At 33.8% G+C, this 14,373-nt stretch overlaps 1 protein-coding gene and 3 pseudogenes across 4 annotated transcripts; 2 read left to right on the forward strand and 2 right to left on the reverse strand.

The window, feature by feature from the left end:
• Positions 1-612: 612 nt before the first annotated feature.
• AT2G11168 lies at positions 613-1,523 on the reverse strand (annotated as a pseudogene; the record flags this gene model as incomplete). Its single annotated transcript has 1 exon — positions 613-1,523.
• Positions 1,524-2,399: 876 nt separating this feature from the next.
• On the reverse strand, positions 2,400-6,677 carry AT2G11170 (annotated as a pseudogene; the record flags this gene model as incomplete). Its single annotated transcript has 1 exon — positions 2,400-6,677.
• Positions 6,678-9,255: 2,578 nt separating this feature from the next.
• On the forward strand, positions 9,256-10,185 carry AT2G11045 (ATP-binding protein; the record flags this gene model as incomplete). Its single annotated transcript, NM_001335368.1, is given in 5 exon segments — positions 9,256-9,295; positions 9,613-9,773; positions 9,904-9,932; positions 9,943-10,037; positions 10,097-10,185. The coding sequence occupies 5 exon segments, from the start codon at positions 9,256-9,258 to the stop codon at positions 10,183-10,185; spliced, it is 414 nt and encodes a 137-aa protein (NP_001324777.1).
• An 820-nt stretch (positions 10,186-11,005) lies between these two features.
• On the forward strand, positions 11,006-14,225 carry AT2G11180 (annotated as a pseudogene; the record flags this gene model as incomplete). Its single annotated transcript has 1 exon — positions 11,006-14,225.
• Between the last annotated feature and the right edge of the window lie 148 nt (positions 14,226-14,373).

Raw genomic sequence — 14,373 nt, forward strand, 5'->3', positions numbered from 1 at the left:
GAAAAAACATAAAACAATTTTGGATCTTTATTATATAGAGATTATTAAGGTTTGAGTAAGTAGTTACAGTATTTTTGCGGTTTTACTAAAAGTTATAATCGGTGGGAAATTGTCCCGCTATAAAACAGTTTCTCAATTTTGGGGACGGAACTCAATTCAGATGCGGATAAAAGAGAGAGAATATAACGTATAGACCTAAAAGTGATTAGGATATGAAAGAAAATCAATTTATTAACCTATCTATAAACAGCAATCCACGAAAGTAGTTTCTTATGGATTAAAAATGAAATTTTTATTGAAAGACATTGGTATTAGCTAATCATGTATCTGTAGCAATAATTTGTTCGTAGCAACCGAAAAAAAGGAAAAATGACGATAATAATAAATAATATCAAGAAATTACAGTATTCAAACGATAAGAAAGTGACATTAAGTTTGAGGGGTACATAAGAGGGAAAAAAAAAAAAACTTGTGATAATAATATTGAAGCAGCAAGCATTGTGATGATTTTATTCCTCTTGTATTAGTCGACAACCTTAAAAGAGAATGACAAGAAATAGTGGATAAGTTTATAAAATGTTATTTGAAGAAATTATTTTAACGAAAGAGTACATACCATTTTAATTTCTTTCACTTCCTCGAGATCAGGTTCAGGATACACAATTGATATAGGGGCATGGCTTACAATCTTCACACGGTGACCACCGGCATAATATATAACTACCTTCCATCAAGCAAGGGCAATAACAATATTGTTATTGCGAAGGGATCAAAACCTTCTGTCAAAGTCCACTGCGATTTCTCCATAAGCCTCGCATTGCAATATTGTTCGGCTGAAAATCAGTAAGAATATGAGATTGTTACCTCTTGTTAATGCAAAGAAATGTAACCATGCTCTGTTGGAAAAAAAACTGAAATTGATGGTAAAGAGATGTACTATATATCTATCCATGATCTTGAAGGGTAGCTTGAATCCGTCCAAATCGGTACCATTCCTCGCAATATTGGTCAGAAATCCATAATCAACAAGTCCACCAAGCAAATTTGGTCAAAATATGAAGAAGATGAGAGACGTAAAATCTGTGTGCTTTGAAAGAAAATTAAATTTGTGAAGTTATTACTTACCAACCAAAGTATCTTTGGGAACAGTGTTTTCGACGATGTAGTCAAATGGAGTGAAGTTGTTAAGCAAAATGGTTTCTCTTGTTGTTGAGGAAGTCACGGCAGTTTGCTCCATGAACAAAATCCGAAATTCATGAGTTGTTCTTATTGCTTCGCAGTTTGGTCGAACAATGAAAGTAGTAATCGTTTTCCATTAATTCTCTTTGATTATGTCATAGTAGAAGGCAGAAAAAGGAGGCCCGATGGTTGCCTTGATCCGCTGTCGTTATGCTATATGACATGTTAATTTTCAGAATATTACGTATTGAGGTGAGGTGGTTGTAATATTAGATAGATAATTCGTCTAGTGTCGTTTATAGTTGAGTTAGATATCTGTAATTAAATGCTAGATGTCTACATACTACTGTCCGTTAATGTTAAATGTAGACGACAAAGAGCAATGATACTATATAACTTCCACAAAATATATGTTCTGTCACAGAATATTACGTATTGAGGTGGGGTGGTTGAAATATTAGATAGATAATTCGTCTGGTGTCGTTTATAGTCGAGTTATTTATCTGTAATTAAATGCTAGATGTCCACATACTACTGTCCGTTAATGTTAATTGTATACGACAAAGAGCAACGATACTATATAACTTCCCCAAAATATATGTTCTGTCCAAGACAACATGTCCAAAGATACATGTCCGTTTGGAATTTATTATAACGACGTGCGCACAAGTATATGGCATTAAAGGGTTATCAATTGGAAATCATTTCTGCTGATTTAGCTTAAACATATATAGGCAAAACTCATTCATGGCAACGAGCGAATTTTGATGGGATCTGACTTTTCAAAGGATTAACCAGAGTAGAAATGATTTATTTACAAAAACAAAGGCAGAACAGTAGAAATGAATAAGGAACCACATTGTCTTTCAAAATTTGGGACTATTTGTTCCTTTCTTTAATTCCTATCCTTCATGCTCTCCGAACAGCTCCGCCCATAAGGTAGATCTATAGCATTCGGCAGCAAAATTCTCATATGCTATTGGTTTGTACAATACAACTTTCAAAGCATGTGGATTGTTGGCTTCAAGACATTTTGTGAAGAAATGATAATAGATAAAATGGGTGAAGAAATGAAAAAGTAGCATTAGTGAAGAACTTGATGATGAATGTTGTGGAAATAGGAAAAATGAATGCTAAACCATACATATCTGGAGCGCTAGAGAGGGTTTTGACAAACGGTGAATAATCGGCTTTTTAGTGTTGGTAAAAGTGGTTGTGTCTCAGGTATCGGTTGCGATGTCAACTCGGCTATGAGACGTGCTTCAGCTTGGGACGTGCTTCAGCTTGGGAGAGAATTGGTTTTTCTCTTTTACGCGCCGGGGATGAATCAGATAACTCAACATATTGATATGCAGGTGAGTTAGAGTGTTATGACTTATTATCCTGTACGGGAAAATGTAATATCAAACCAATAGACATAAGTTGTTACAGAACTAAAAACTTATTCCCTATCCATTATGAACAATAGTGAATATATGTTAAGCAATACCTCGTTTCTTGTACCCCCACTATTGGAACTATGTGTAGGAGATGATTGGGGGTCTTTGTCAGCTTTGGAACTGATATCAAATACAGGCTTCCCAAACACAACCATTGCCTGAAATAAGAAGATAATGTTAAAAACAATCCAAACAGTGTTGTCCAATAAAACATACCAGAAAAGTATGATACTTGTTATTGATGTATACTTTCATAGGATCAATGTTGACTTCACAAACTCCTGAATGAGATGCTACAACCGTCTCCATGGTGACCTGAATGTTGAAGTACAAAAAAAGATGGTGAGAAAAAATAAGAAAATATTACCTGCAAATTATAACGTATCCACAAACTTCTATCAAATATAAAAGTGAACATGCAATCCTAATTTAGTTTAGACATAAGGATGACCTTCTTTTTAAAAAACATTGGAAACCCTAACAATAAATGAGATGCTGGAGGCCTCTCTATGGTGTCGTGAATGTTGAAGTACACAAAAAGATGGTGAGAAAAACATAAGAAAATATTATCTGCAAATTTTAAAGTATCCACAAACTCTTGTCAAATATAAAATTGAACATGGGATCATAATTTAGTTCAGACCTAATGTTGACCTTCTTTTTAGAGAACTTTACCCTGTGGAGCATTTTTTCTATAAATGTTTGTTGCATTATGACTAAGAGATGCAACATACCTCTACAATATCTAATAAATCAATAAATGTAAATGATTAACTGAAACTAGTTAGAAATGTATACCTCCATAGGATCATTGCCAATCTTTACTTCGGGTTGCGCCTCCGACACTAAATGCGATGTTGCAGGCATCTCCAAAGTAACCTGAATGTTAAAGTACACATGTAACTGGTTAGAATAAATATAAGAAATATTGCCTACAAATTATGAAGTATCCACAAAATCATGTCCAATAACACAAAAACCGCAACCCGTAAAATGATACTTGTTATTACTGTATACCTTCATAGGAACACCGTCGATGTTGACTTCTGATTGAGTCTCTAGCAATGAATGAGATGCTGCAGCCGTCTCGATGTTGTCCTGAAAGTTGAAGTCCCCAAAAATATGGTCAGAAAAAATAAAAGAAATATTGCCTACAAATTATGAAGTAACCACAAAATCTTGTCCAATAACACAAGAACCGCAACCCATAAAATAATACTTGTTGTTACTGTATACCTTCATAGGATCACAATCGATGTTGACTACTGGTTGAGACTCTAACAATGAATAAGATGCTGCATTGCCCTATGGAGAATTGCCCTGTGGAGAATTATTTCTATAAATGTTTTTTTGGACAAGGACTGAGAGATGAAGCATGCCTCTCCTGTGTCCAATAAATCAAGGAACTAGTTAAAAATGTATACTTCCATAAGATCATCAAGTTGTGGCTCCACCACTTATTGAGATGCTGCATCCGCCTCCAAAGTGACCTGAATGTTGAAGTATACTTGTAAGTATCCACAAAATTTTGTCTATAATAACTATGCACATGTGCCATTATTTGGTTTAAGGACTAGGATGCAGAAACTCTCCCCAATGTGTTATATCAAATTATATATTAGCTTACCTCCGTCATTGGATCATCGTCAATGTTTTCTTCGGGTTGCGTCTCCAACACTGAAAGAGAAGCTTCAACCGTCTCCAAGGTGTCCTGAATAATGAATTACAAACGAATATGGCTTAAGGACTGTGACAATAAGTATGTTTAAGGACTGGGATGCAGCAACCCTCTCCGATGTGTTCCCACAAATTATATATTAGCTTACCTCCATAATATTATCTTGCTCGAGAGGAGGTTGTTTTTTGTTGCTTAGGTTTGCACTTGAATCAAACTGATTGTAAAGTACAATAGTCAAAGGTGTCAGAATCTATAAACTGTTAAATAAATTGTTTGATTTGTTCTGTTTGTATTTATAAAAGTACCTGAATTTTGCCCTCCTCATCTGCTTCATTGCCATTTGGATCTTTGACATCAGTGTCATAAATTGGGTTGCCTTCTTTTGCATCATCCTTATAAGATTCCTGTGATTCATTTGGAGTATGATAGACGTCAATGGTGTCATCAGTAATCACCTGAAACAAGATTTGTTGACGTAATCAATTCTACCAAGGAGATATTGGAAATTAAATATTACACTAACCGTGTTTGTCAATGTGGTTCTATAAAAGGAGTCCTCTTGAAACTTCTGGAATTCAGCATCAACAACTAATATACAAGCGGGGTGGGGGGGGGAAGAGGAGGAGAAAACATCTCGTGAATTATCCTTTTGCTCAAATTGATGTTATCAAGAGTGAACTTTTTTGATTAAGTACATATAGATGTGGTAACAGAATAATCAATAAACACATAAGGTTGAACCAGCAGACCTCAAAATCAAATTCCTCATTCTGGTGCTCAGACAGCGTGTGTGAATGAGATGGATTCTATGAGGAAAATAAAGAACCTAAGGGGTTTCAGATTGGATAGGTACCTCCAATGACTTCTTGCGCTTTGATCTAGAAGAACATGGAACAAAACTGAAGGAGAGTTTTCTGGACCGCTTGAATATGATAGCTTTTCTTTTCTTTTTAAGCTTCATTACACGATTTGATAGCTCTTCCACCGTGTTTTGTAGTTCAACGAGCAACCTAGACTTCTCATCATGAGATAGCTTTAGTTATGGATTAGTACGAGTTGAATACCTATGCCATGATTTGACAGGGTCAGACTTCACCCGTAGTCTCTTCTTACGATCCACAATGTGCTATTTGTGAACAACAAATAGCTTCTTCTTTGAGATTTTAATTGATGGCAATGTGCATCACCTCTTGGCCATTCGCTTTTTTTGAATTGATGAGATGTCAGTATCGAATCTTTCATGTGCGCAACTTTCATATCTTTCACCTCATCATCCCACTCTGTCCAACTTTGGTGAACATTAATATCTTCAACTATAAGCGGATCCACTAGTCTCTATTGAAAAATAGAAGGTTATTATTAGTAAATAAGACTGGATATATAGAAAGAGAATATTATAGAGACCATATAGAAACTTTTGGGTTAATAAAAAAATACCTTAAGGTTGCTTTCTAAAGCGTGAATATGAGGAAGGGATATCTGTTGTGTTGGATGAGTTAAATTTTCCAATGAATGATTGTCAAGGAGGTGTCGTCAAAGGACAACAAATCTACCATTCCAGGTATGTTACGAAATGCTAAGAGCTGCAGCGCATGCGGGAACCTTTAAGACGGAATGAGATGTGTTGAAGTTGCTTCTCCAAATTCTGAATAGGATCGTTTGTGAGCTGTCTTTTACCTGTGCACTTATCGAGAATCCGTTTCTCGGGTGTCATCGCTTCTACCGTCTTCATAAATGACTCTCTACCACAAGGAAATGAAAGGAATTTCTCTAGATCTGCCAACATCTCTACATATTTAAATGTAGGCCTACCAGTTTGGTTCGATGCTATGAGGACACCATCTACAATTAGTAGAAACGCGAGCTTCAGTTTGTGCTCAGAAGACAATTTCTTGCGTCTCTTGGTTAGCATGGCTGATATATCCCCTAACGTAACCGTCTTGTCTGGACCAATTAACTCGTTCCGGTAACTCTTCTTGCCATCATCATAAACCGGAGTATTTTCAGGGTCGTACTCCACCGGAAACTCCCCACAAGGCAAGCCAGCCAGGGAAGCAAATTCAAGTAGTGAAAATCACATTGGGTGTGTCCAAAACTCATACTTTTTCTTAGTAACCAACTTCCTACATAGTAAGGCATGAATGACTTTACCCGAAGTCGCAACCCTACTAACCGACAAATGGAATAGAGATCCAAAGCATGACTGAAGAATAAAATCGAATTTCTCTGTCTCATCAAAAACCTTCCGGACAAAGGATAGAATATCTAGTCTAGAGTATACATTCAGCCTTCCCTTCGAATATTGATCGCTGGCGAAGAGTCCATTAGGAAGTTTTGAATCCCCACTGAGAATATGTGATGGGTTGAGTTGTTAAATGGGTTAACCCATTTAAATAAGAATTTAATTAATTATTATTGTAAAACAAAAATAAATAATTATCGTTATTAATAATTATTATTTCATTACGGATTCTACTTTTACGGGTTTACGTTTTCGGCGGAAAAATTACGGGTTTACTTTTTTGGCGGAAGAATCATGGGTTTACATTTTTTTCGGGAAAATTACGGGTTTATGTTTTTGGCGGAAAAATTACAGGTTTACGTTTTTGGCGGGAAAATCACGGGTTTACGTTTTTTTGGCGGAAAATATTATTTTCTAATGTAATTTAGCAAATATGATTTATTTATATATATATATATATATATAATTATAAATATCGAATTAATATGTTTGAATTCAAAATTGGCTTAAATATTCTAAATTTATATAAATAACTGTAATAACATTTAATTAAACCATCTTTTATGTTTCATAATTAAAATATAAAAATATTTTTAAACATTAAAAAATAATACATTTTTGGTTTGATATTTAAATATTAATTTTCATAACATTTATTAATTTCCGCTTTGAAAATAATTCATAACTTAAATATACAAAATTATTTTCGAATCTTATTTAATTTGATCTATTTACGTGTATTTAATATGATTGATTGAGTATTCGAATATGATATAAAAATTATGATTATACTCCCTAAATCTGATATTATAATCGTTTAAAACAAGCATATTCCACAAATTTATAATTATGTATATTTAATATGAATGATCATTGATTGAGTATTCAAATATGAAAATGAAAATTTTCATTTATTTTTTTAGCATTGCTCTCAAAGCTTAAAAGAAGATTTCACTAGAAGATTCAAAATTTTAACCCTAAATCGACATCCTCTCTTCATTATATAAGATCATCCATATCTTTCAACAAGACATCCATTGTTTTCTTCCCAGTTTTATATAAATTATTTAATTATGATTTTGTTTAATTTAATTTATTTGTTTTATTTTATGTTTCATTATTAACTAAATTTTTCATATTCAGATTATAGCTCTCTGATATTTGGAAAAATTCGACTATAGATCATCACAACTATCTTCCAATGAAAAACAAATTTATAAGGTATGCAAAAAAATTTCTCAACCATCACCACTTTTACTCAACCGCTCATTGACTTTTTTTTATAAAAACTTTTGACCTTAGATTTTGTTTTAATCTTGACTTGAATATAAAAATAATTCATTAAGATATCAATCTAAATTTGGTCAAAAACAAAAAATTAATTAAATGATGAAAGATCCAATATTTATGGAATATACAAGAAAAATACTTATAATATTTAAATAGAAATTTAAAATTCTGCCTACAAAACATATATTATAGATTATCACTTTTCAATAATTCTGAAGTAAATATTAAAATAACAATCGAAAAATAGTTTAACAAAAAAGGATTTGTTTTTTTTTTAAATGTAACATATATTTTATTATATGAGGTAACTGAGCATGGAAAAGGTTTTAGAGTTGATATGAATGCAAAGAAATGTGTGTGTAGGAGGTGGAGTATGATATGATTACCTTGTCGACATGTACTACAAATAATATTGGTAAAAAGCTGAAGCTTGAAGATTTCGTTGTCTCAGATTGGTATTTGACTACAAGTTGGGTAAATCAATACAGTGAGACACTTATGGGAGTATATGGAATGGATTTTTGGGGAAAATCTAGGGAATCTACAGTTCAACCACCATCAAGGGATAAGGGTCGTAAAAAGAAGCAGAAAAGAATCAAGTTGAAAAATGAGTCACCACAGAAGAAGAAGATGAAAGAGATATGAGCAAATCAACCTCCTCAGAAAATGCAAAAATTGACAAGACAAGGAGTGACTCTTCATTGTGGACATTGTGGATCAACAAGCCATAACATAACAAGGTGTAACAACATAGGAGTCCCAGTGAAAAGCTAACCAAAGAAGCAACAAGAGGCAAATTCTTCCTATATTCTTAGGAACCTCCATCCTCCAAATTATAGTCCAAACACAAGTTTGTAGTATCTTTGGAATATTTAATGGTTAATAGTATTTCTGATTTTTATTTATTTTTAATTCGCAGTATTTTTCAAAAGACCCGTGCAATGCCAATATATACCACGGATTAAATATTAGTGCTGGAACTAGATATTTTGGTCAAAAATTTAAAGGTCTTATATATTGAAGGCAAAAAAGTAGAGAATTGTTGATAAATTTAAAATGGTAAATGAACGGGCAAGCAGACAATAACACCTCAATATGGTGTTTAGGTAACTCAATTAGAGAATTTAAAAATGAAAGAAGTTTGAACTATTTTTTCATAATGGTGCATGAACAGAATATGAAAATGCTCTTCAAAGTACATCCCAAAATATTAAGACAATTTACTATGTCAATAAAGAAATGTTTGAACTATGTCTTTCGTATAAAAATATATGTATGTAATGTATTAGCAGATGAAGAAGAATATTGAATGCTCGTTGAAAGGAAATAAATACTCATAAAGTTTGAAGAGCCAAATTAAGAAAGAAAAAACTCTTCTGATCCATGGATTCATGTCCGTTTATATATATATATATATATATATATATATGCATGTGAAAGCAGCAAATGCATGTAGACGTGATGGAGGTTTCACACAGTTTACACTGTAGCCATTACAATAATAAACAACAAATACTTCTGGTAGGAGAAGGATATTTCTCTTTTTTTTGTATCTTGCAAGAGCCTTTGGTTCGGGTACTAGCATAACTGTAAATTCTTTCGATACTCGAGGTAGAAACAGATATCATTGTAGTATAGACATTTCCTTATAATCTAAAGTATAAAAAAATTGTTTGACCATCATTGTTACTTTGTCTGTGTTATTATTTGCCATTATATGATGATTACAATATCAGAACACGTAAATTTGCGGTTATAGCAATCATACTTGTTGAGTGTTGTAGAGGAGTTAAAGGTGAAGTGCAAGAATGCGAAGACAAATGTAGAAGAGTTGGAGAGACTTGGATGCATTGTGGTCCATGGTGTTAATGTGCACTCCATGAGCATAGATTGCAGGGTTGTTGGAACGATTCTATATGATAGAATCATCTTCAATTTTTCTCATGTATGGTTTTCTTTTGGTCGTGAGCATGAGAGCTACATCATCTCATATGATTTTTTGTTGTACATATATATATGGTCGCTGTTATTGTTTATGGTGTTTTAAACAAATATTTCCGTACTTGTGAGAGAAGACACAGGAAACACCAAAAACCGGTGGAAGGTTTTTTCAGGAGTGCTAGAGTGATGCTTAAAGACCAATATGGAGAGATTCATGTGACTCATAAGATGGTTCACTCATTTAAGGAGTGGAGGATACTGGTTCTGGGTTTTACATTTGGTTTTCGTTGTCACAGAGAAGTGGAAATTAACGCATGCAATATCTAGGTTACACTAATAAGAGAGGAGGTGGAAGTGACTATGACTCTAGTTTCCCTGTTGGACAAGCTTCTACTTTCATGTTTAGGAAATTCTAAAGGAGAGTTGATATGAAACCACTCATTTTGTAGAATTCTTTTAAATTATATGATTTGTTTGTCCACCAGAACTAATCAATCTTATGAGTATCATAGGTATCTGGATCATGTCTGAATACCAGTACCACAAGATTTTGTGTCATAATGTATTTCGAGTTTTAGAAAATTAATTTCTATGTACTTTTAAAATTTGTTATAAGGCATGTCCATGGTTTTTTTCCTTCTTATGTATATAACTCCAACACTTTATATAACTACAAATTTAATAATAGATGGAGAGACAAACAAACATAGATGGACATTTTTGGGATTATGAAAATTATTAAGCAATCAGTTATTTGGGCAATAAATAAAAATTAATGGAGGTTATCCTAGCTAATCATAATAATAAAAAAAAAGTGGGTAATCTTAGGTAAATTTTAGTATATGAGTCCATTTACACATAAATGATTAGATTAATTAGGATAACCTCCTTTAATTTTAAATTGGGAGATAAATGGAAAAACATTGAGATAAAATGAAAACTGTTACAAATAATTGATGGATGCCCATTATAAGGCCTATCTTCTAGAATTCTCTAGAATTATTTGTATCTAGAATTTTATTTTGTCACCAAGTAAAATTCTTCACTTGTACTCCTATATAAAGGACCCTTTATTCATTGGAATAATACACTCATTTTGTACAATCTCTTTCTCTAGTTACAACACGTTATCAGCGCGCTTTAAAAGAAACAATGAATGGTGGAGAAATATGCTTGGCAGACAATGCAACTAATCATACTATTTTAAAAAATAAGAGATATTTCTCTTTTTTGACAATGAAAGAAGCAAGTGTAACTATCGTAACAGGTAGTGCAAAGATAATTGAAGGCTTTGGAAGAGCAAATATAGCAATGCCTATGGGAACAAAATTAGAGATTGTGGAGGCCTTATACTCTCCTAAATCTCAAAGGAACTTATTAAGTTTTAAAGACATCTGCAGAAATGGATATCATATTGAGACTATAAGCGAAGGTAGTATCGAATACCTTCGAATCACAAGTAATATCCAAGAATCTCAAAATATTCAGGAAAAACTACCTGCTTTCTCCACTGGTTTATATTATACTACAATTAATACAATTGAAGTAAATGCTACAGTAAACCAGAACTCTACAGAAAACATTAAAGTTTGGCATGACCGGTAGGCCATCCCAGTACAATAATGATGCGAAAGATAATCACGAATTCATGTGGACATTCATGAAAGAACCAATAGATTCGTCCTAATGATTTTTCATGTGTTGGTTGTTCACAAGGCAAGTTGATTATACGGCCTTCACCAGCTAAGATAAATTTCGAATCAATCAATTTTTTGGAATGAATACAAGGAGATATTTGTGGGCCGATTAACCCATCATGTGGAACTTTATAATCCTTTATGGTTTTAATTGACTCATCTAGAAGATGGTCGCATGTATCCCTATTATCAACTCGAAACCTGGCGTTTGCAAGATTGCTTGCTCAGTTGATTAGAATACGAGCATATTTTCCAGACTTTCCTTTAACAAAAATGTGTCTTGATAATGTTGGTGAATTCACATCTCAAGCTTTTAATGACTATTGTATGTCTATTAGGATAAGTGTTGAACATCCTGTAGCACATGTTCACACACAAAATGGTTTATCAGAATCACTAATCAAGTGTCTTCAATTGATTGCTAGACCATTACAAATGAAATCAAAACTCCCAATATCTGCTTGGGGACATGCTATATTACATGTAGCATCATTGATTCGCATCAGGCCAACAAGTAATCATAAGTTCTCTCCATCTCAACTGGTTCTCGGTGAGGAACCAAATATTTCTCATCTCAAAGTTTTTGGATTGTGCTCTATATGTTCCAATTGCTCCACCACAGCCATATAAGATGGGACCTCAAAGAACGTTGGGAGTATATGTTGGTTATGATTCCCCATCAATAATTAAGTATCTCAATCTATCTATAGGAGATTTATTCAAAGCTCGATTCGTAGACTGTCATTTTAATGAGTCTGTTTTCCTAACATTAGGGGGAGAAAATAAATAGTCGGGAAAAGATATAGTTTGGAATGAATTATCAATGTCTTATCTTTATCCTCGGACTAAAGAGTGTGAATTAGAAGTCCAAAAGATAATTCATTTACAGAGTTTAGCAAATCAGCTGCCAGATGCATTCATTGACCCAAAAAGTGTGATCAAATCACATATACCGGCTGCAAATGCTCCAATAAGAATAAATATCCTAGAAGGACAAAATCAAACTGTAAATGAGTCTAAGACATGTTTAAAGCGTGGTAGACCTATTGGTTCCAAAGATAAAAATCCTCGAAAAAGAAAAGGGGCAAAAATTGGCATAGGTAAAACAGAGGATATAATTACAAATGAAGAATCTCCAGAAGAGAGCTTAGACATGACACATAAAGAAATTCAGGTACCTGACAATGAAGAGATCTCAATTACTTATGTCATGTCTGGAATAAAATGGAACCAAAAGCAAATCGATATCCATGATATTTTTGCATGCAATGTAGCAGTTGATGTTATGGATGAGGATCATGAACCAACATCTATTGAAGAGTGTACACAAATAAGTGATTGGCCAAAATGGAATGAAGCAATAGATGCTGAATTAAAATTTCTTGCAAAGAGAGAAGTGTTTAGACCAGTAGTCCGTACATCCAAAGGTGTAAAACCAGTTGGACATAAATGAGTTTTTGTACTAAAGAAGAATGCAAATGGTGAAATTGTGAGGCGTTTAGTCGCACAAGGATTCTCACAAAGACCATGAATTGACTATGAAGAGACATGGTGACTTGATTTACGTTTGATGGATGTTGTCACAACCTATTTATACGGTCTACTAGAAAATGACATTTATATGAAAGTCCGAGAAGGATTAAAAATGCCTCAAGCAGTAAATTCAAATTCTCGAGAACAATACTGCATAAAATTAAATTGATCCCTTTATGGATTAAAAGAATCAGGGCGTATGTGGTATAATCGCCTTAGTGAGAACTTGCTAAAAGAAGGCTACAAAAATGACCCTGTTAGTCCATGCATCTTTATAAAAATTTTGGGAAAGGATTTGTTATAATTGCAGTTTATGTTGATAATTTAAATATTATGGGAACTATTGCAGAGATCTCATTCACTGTAGAATATTTAAAGAAAGAATTCGAGATGAAAGATCTTGGAAAAACGAAATTTTGTTTAGGACTACAAATCGAACACCTAAAGAACGTAATTCTGGAGTATCAAGAGACATATACCAAAAATGTTCTCAAAAGATTCTATATGGATGGAGCATACCCCTTGAGTAGTCCAATGGTTGTAAGATAACTTGATGTGGATAAACATCCATTCCGTCCTTGGGAAAACAATGAAGAAGTTCTTAGTCCTGAAGGACCATACTTAAGTGCAATATGAGCACTGATGTATCTTGCTAGTCATATAAGACCTTATATATCATTTGCGGTGAATTTATTAGCAAGGTTCAGCTCATGTCCAACTTGAAGGCATTGGAATGGAATTATACATATACTTTGTTACCTCCAAGGTACGAAAGACATGGGTCTGTATTTTCCTAACAAATCCAAGTAGCGAGTGCGAGTGTGTATGGCTAAGATCCATAGTTCACCATATACAAGAAGATTGTGGTTTGTATGCAGGGAAAAAGGCTCCAACAATTATGTACGAAGACAAATGCAGCATGCATCCCACAACTCAAAGACGGATACATTAAAGGTGATAGAACAAATGCAGCATGCATCCCACATTCTTCTTCACACACGATCTACAGAAGAGCGGCGATGTATGAGTTCTACCGATCCGTTCGAACGATAATCTGGCTGACCTATTCACCAAGGCTCTACCTACTGCTACTTTCAAGAATTTCGTCTATCGTATCGGATTACGCCGTCTCAAAGATCTCGACGTATATACTCATAAGGGGGAGTAATGGCGTGTTGCACTCTTTTTCCCTTAATCATGGTTTTCCCAATGGGATTTCTTGGTAAGGTTTTTAATGAGATATCATTTCAGATGCACTACGAGCTATGGTACTATAATGGTCATCAAGGGGGAGTGTTATGAATAATAGATGGATGCCCATTATAAGGTCAATCTTCTAGAAGTTTCTAGAATTACTTGTATCTAGGGTTTTAC

Source organism: Arabidopsis thaliana, chromosome 2 (assembly GCF_000001735.4).
Source record: "Arabidopsis thaliana chromosome 2, partial sequence".
In the NCBI taxonomy this organism is placed as follows: domain Eukaryota; kingdom Viridiplantae; phylum Streptophyta; class Magnoliopsida; order Brassicales; family Brassicaceae; genus Arabidopsis; species Arabidopsis thaliana.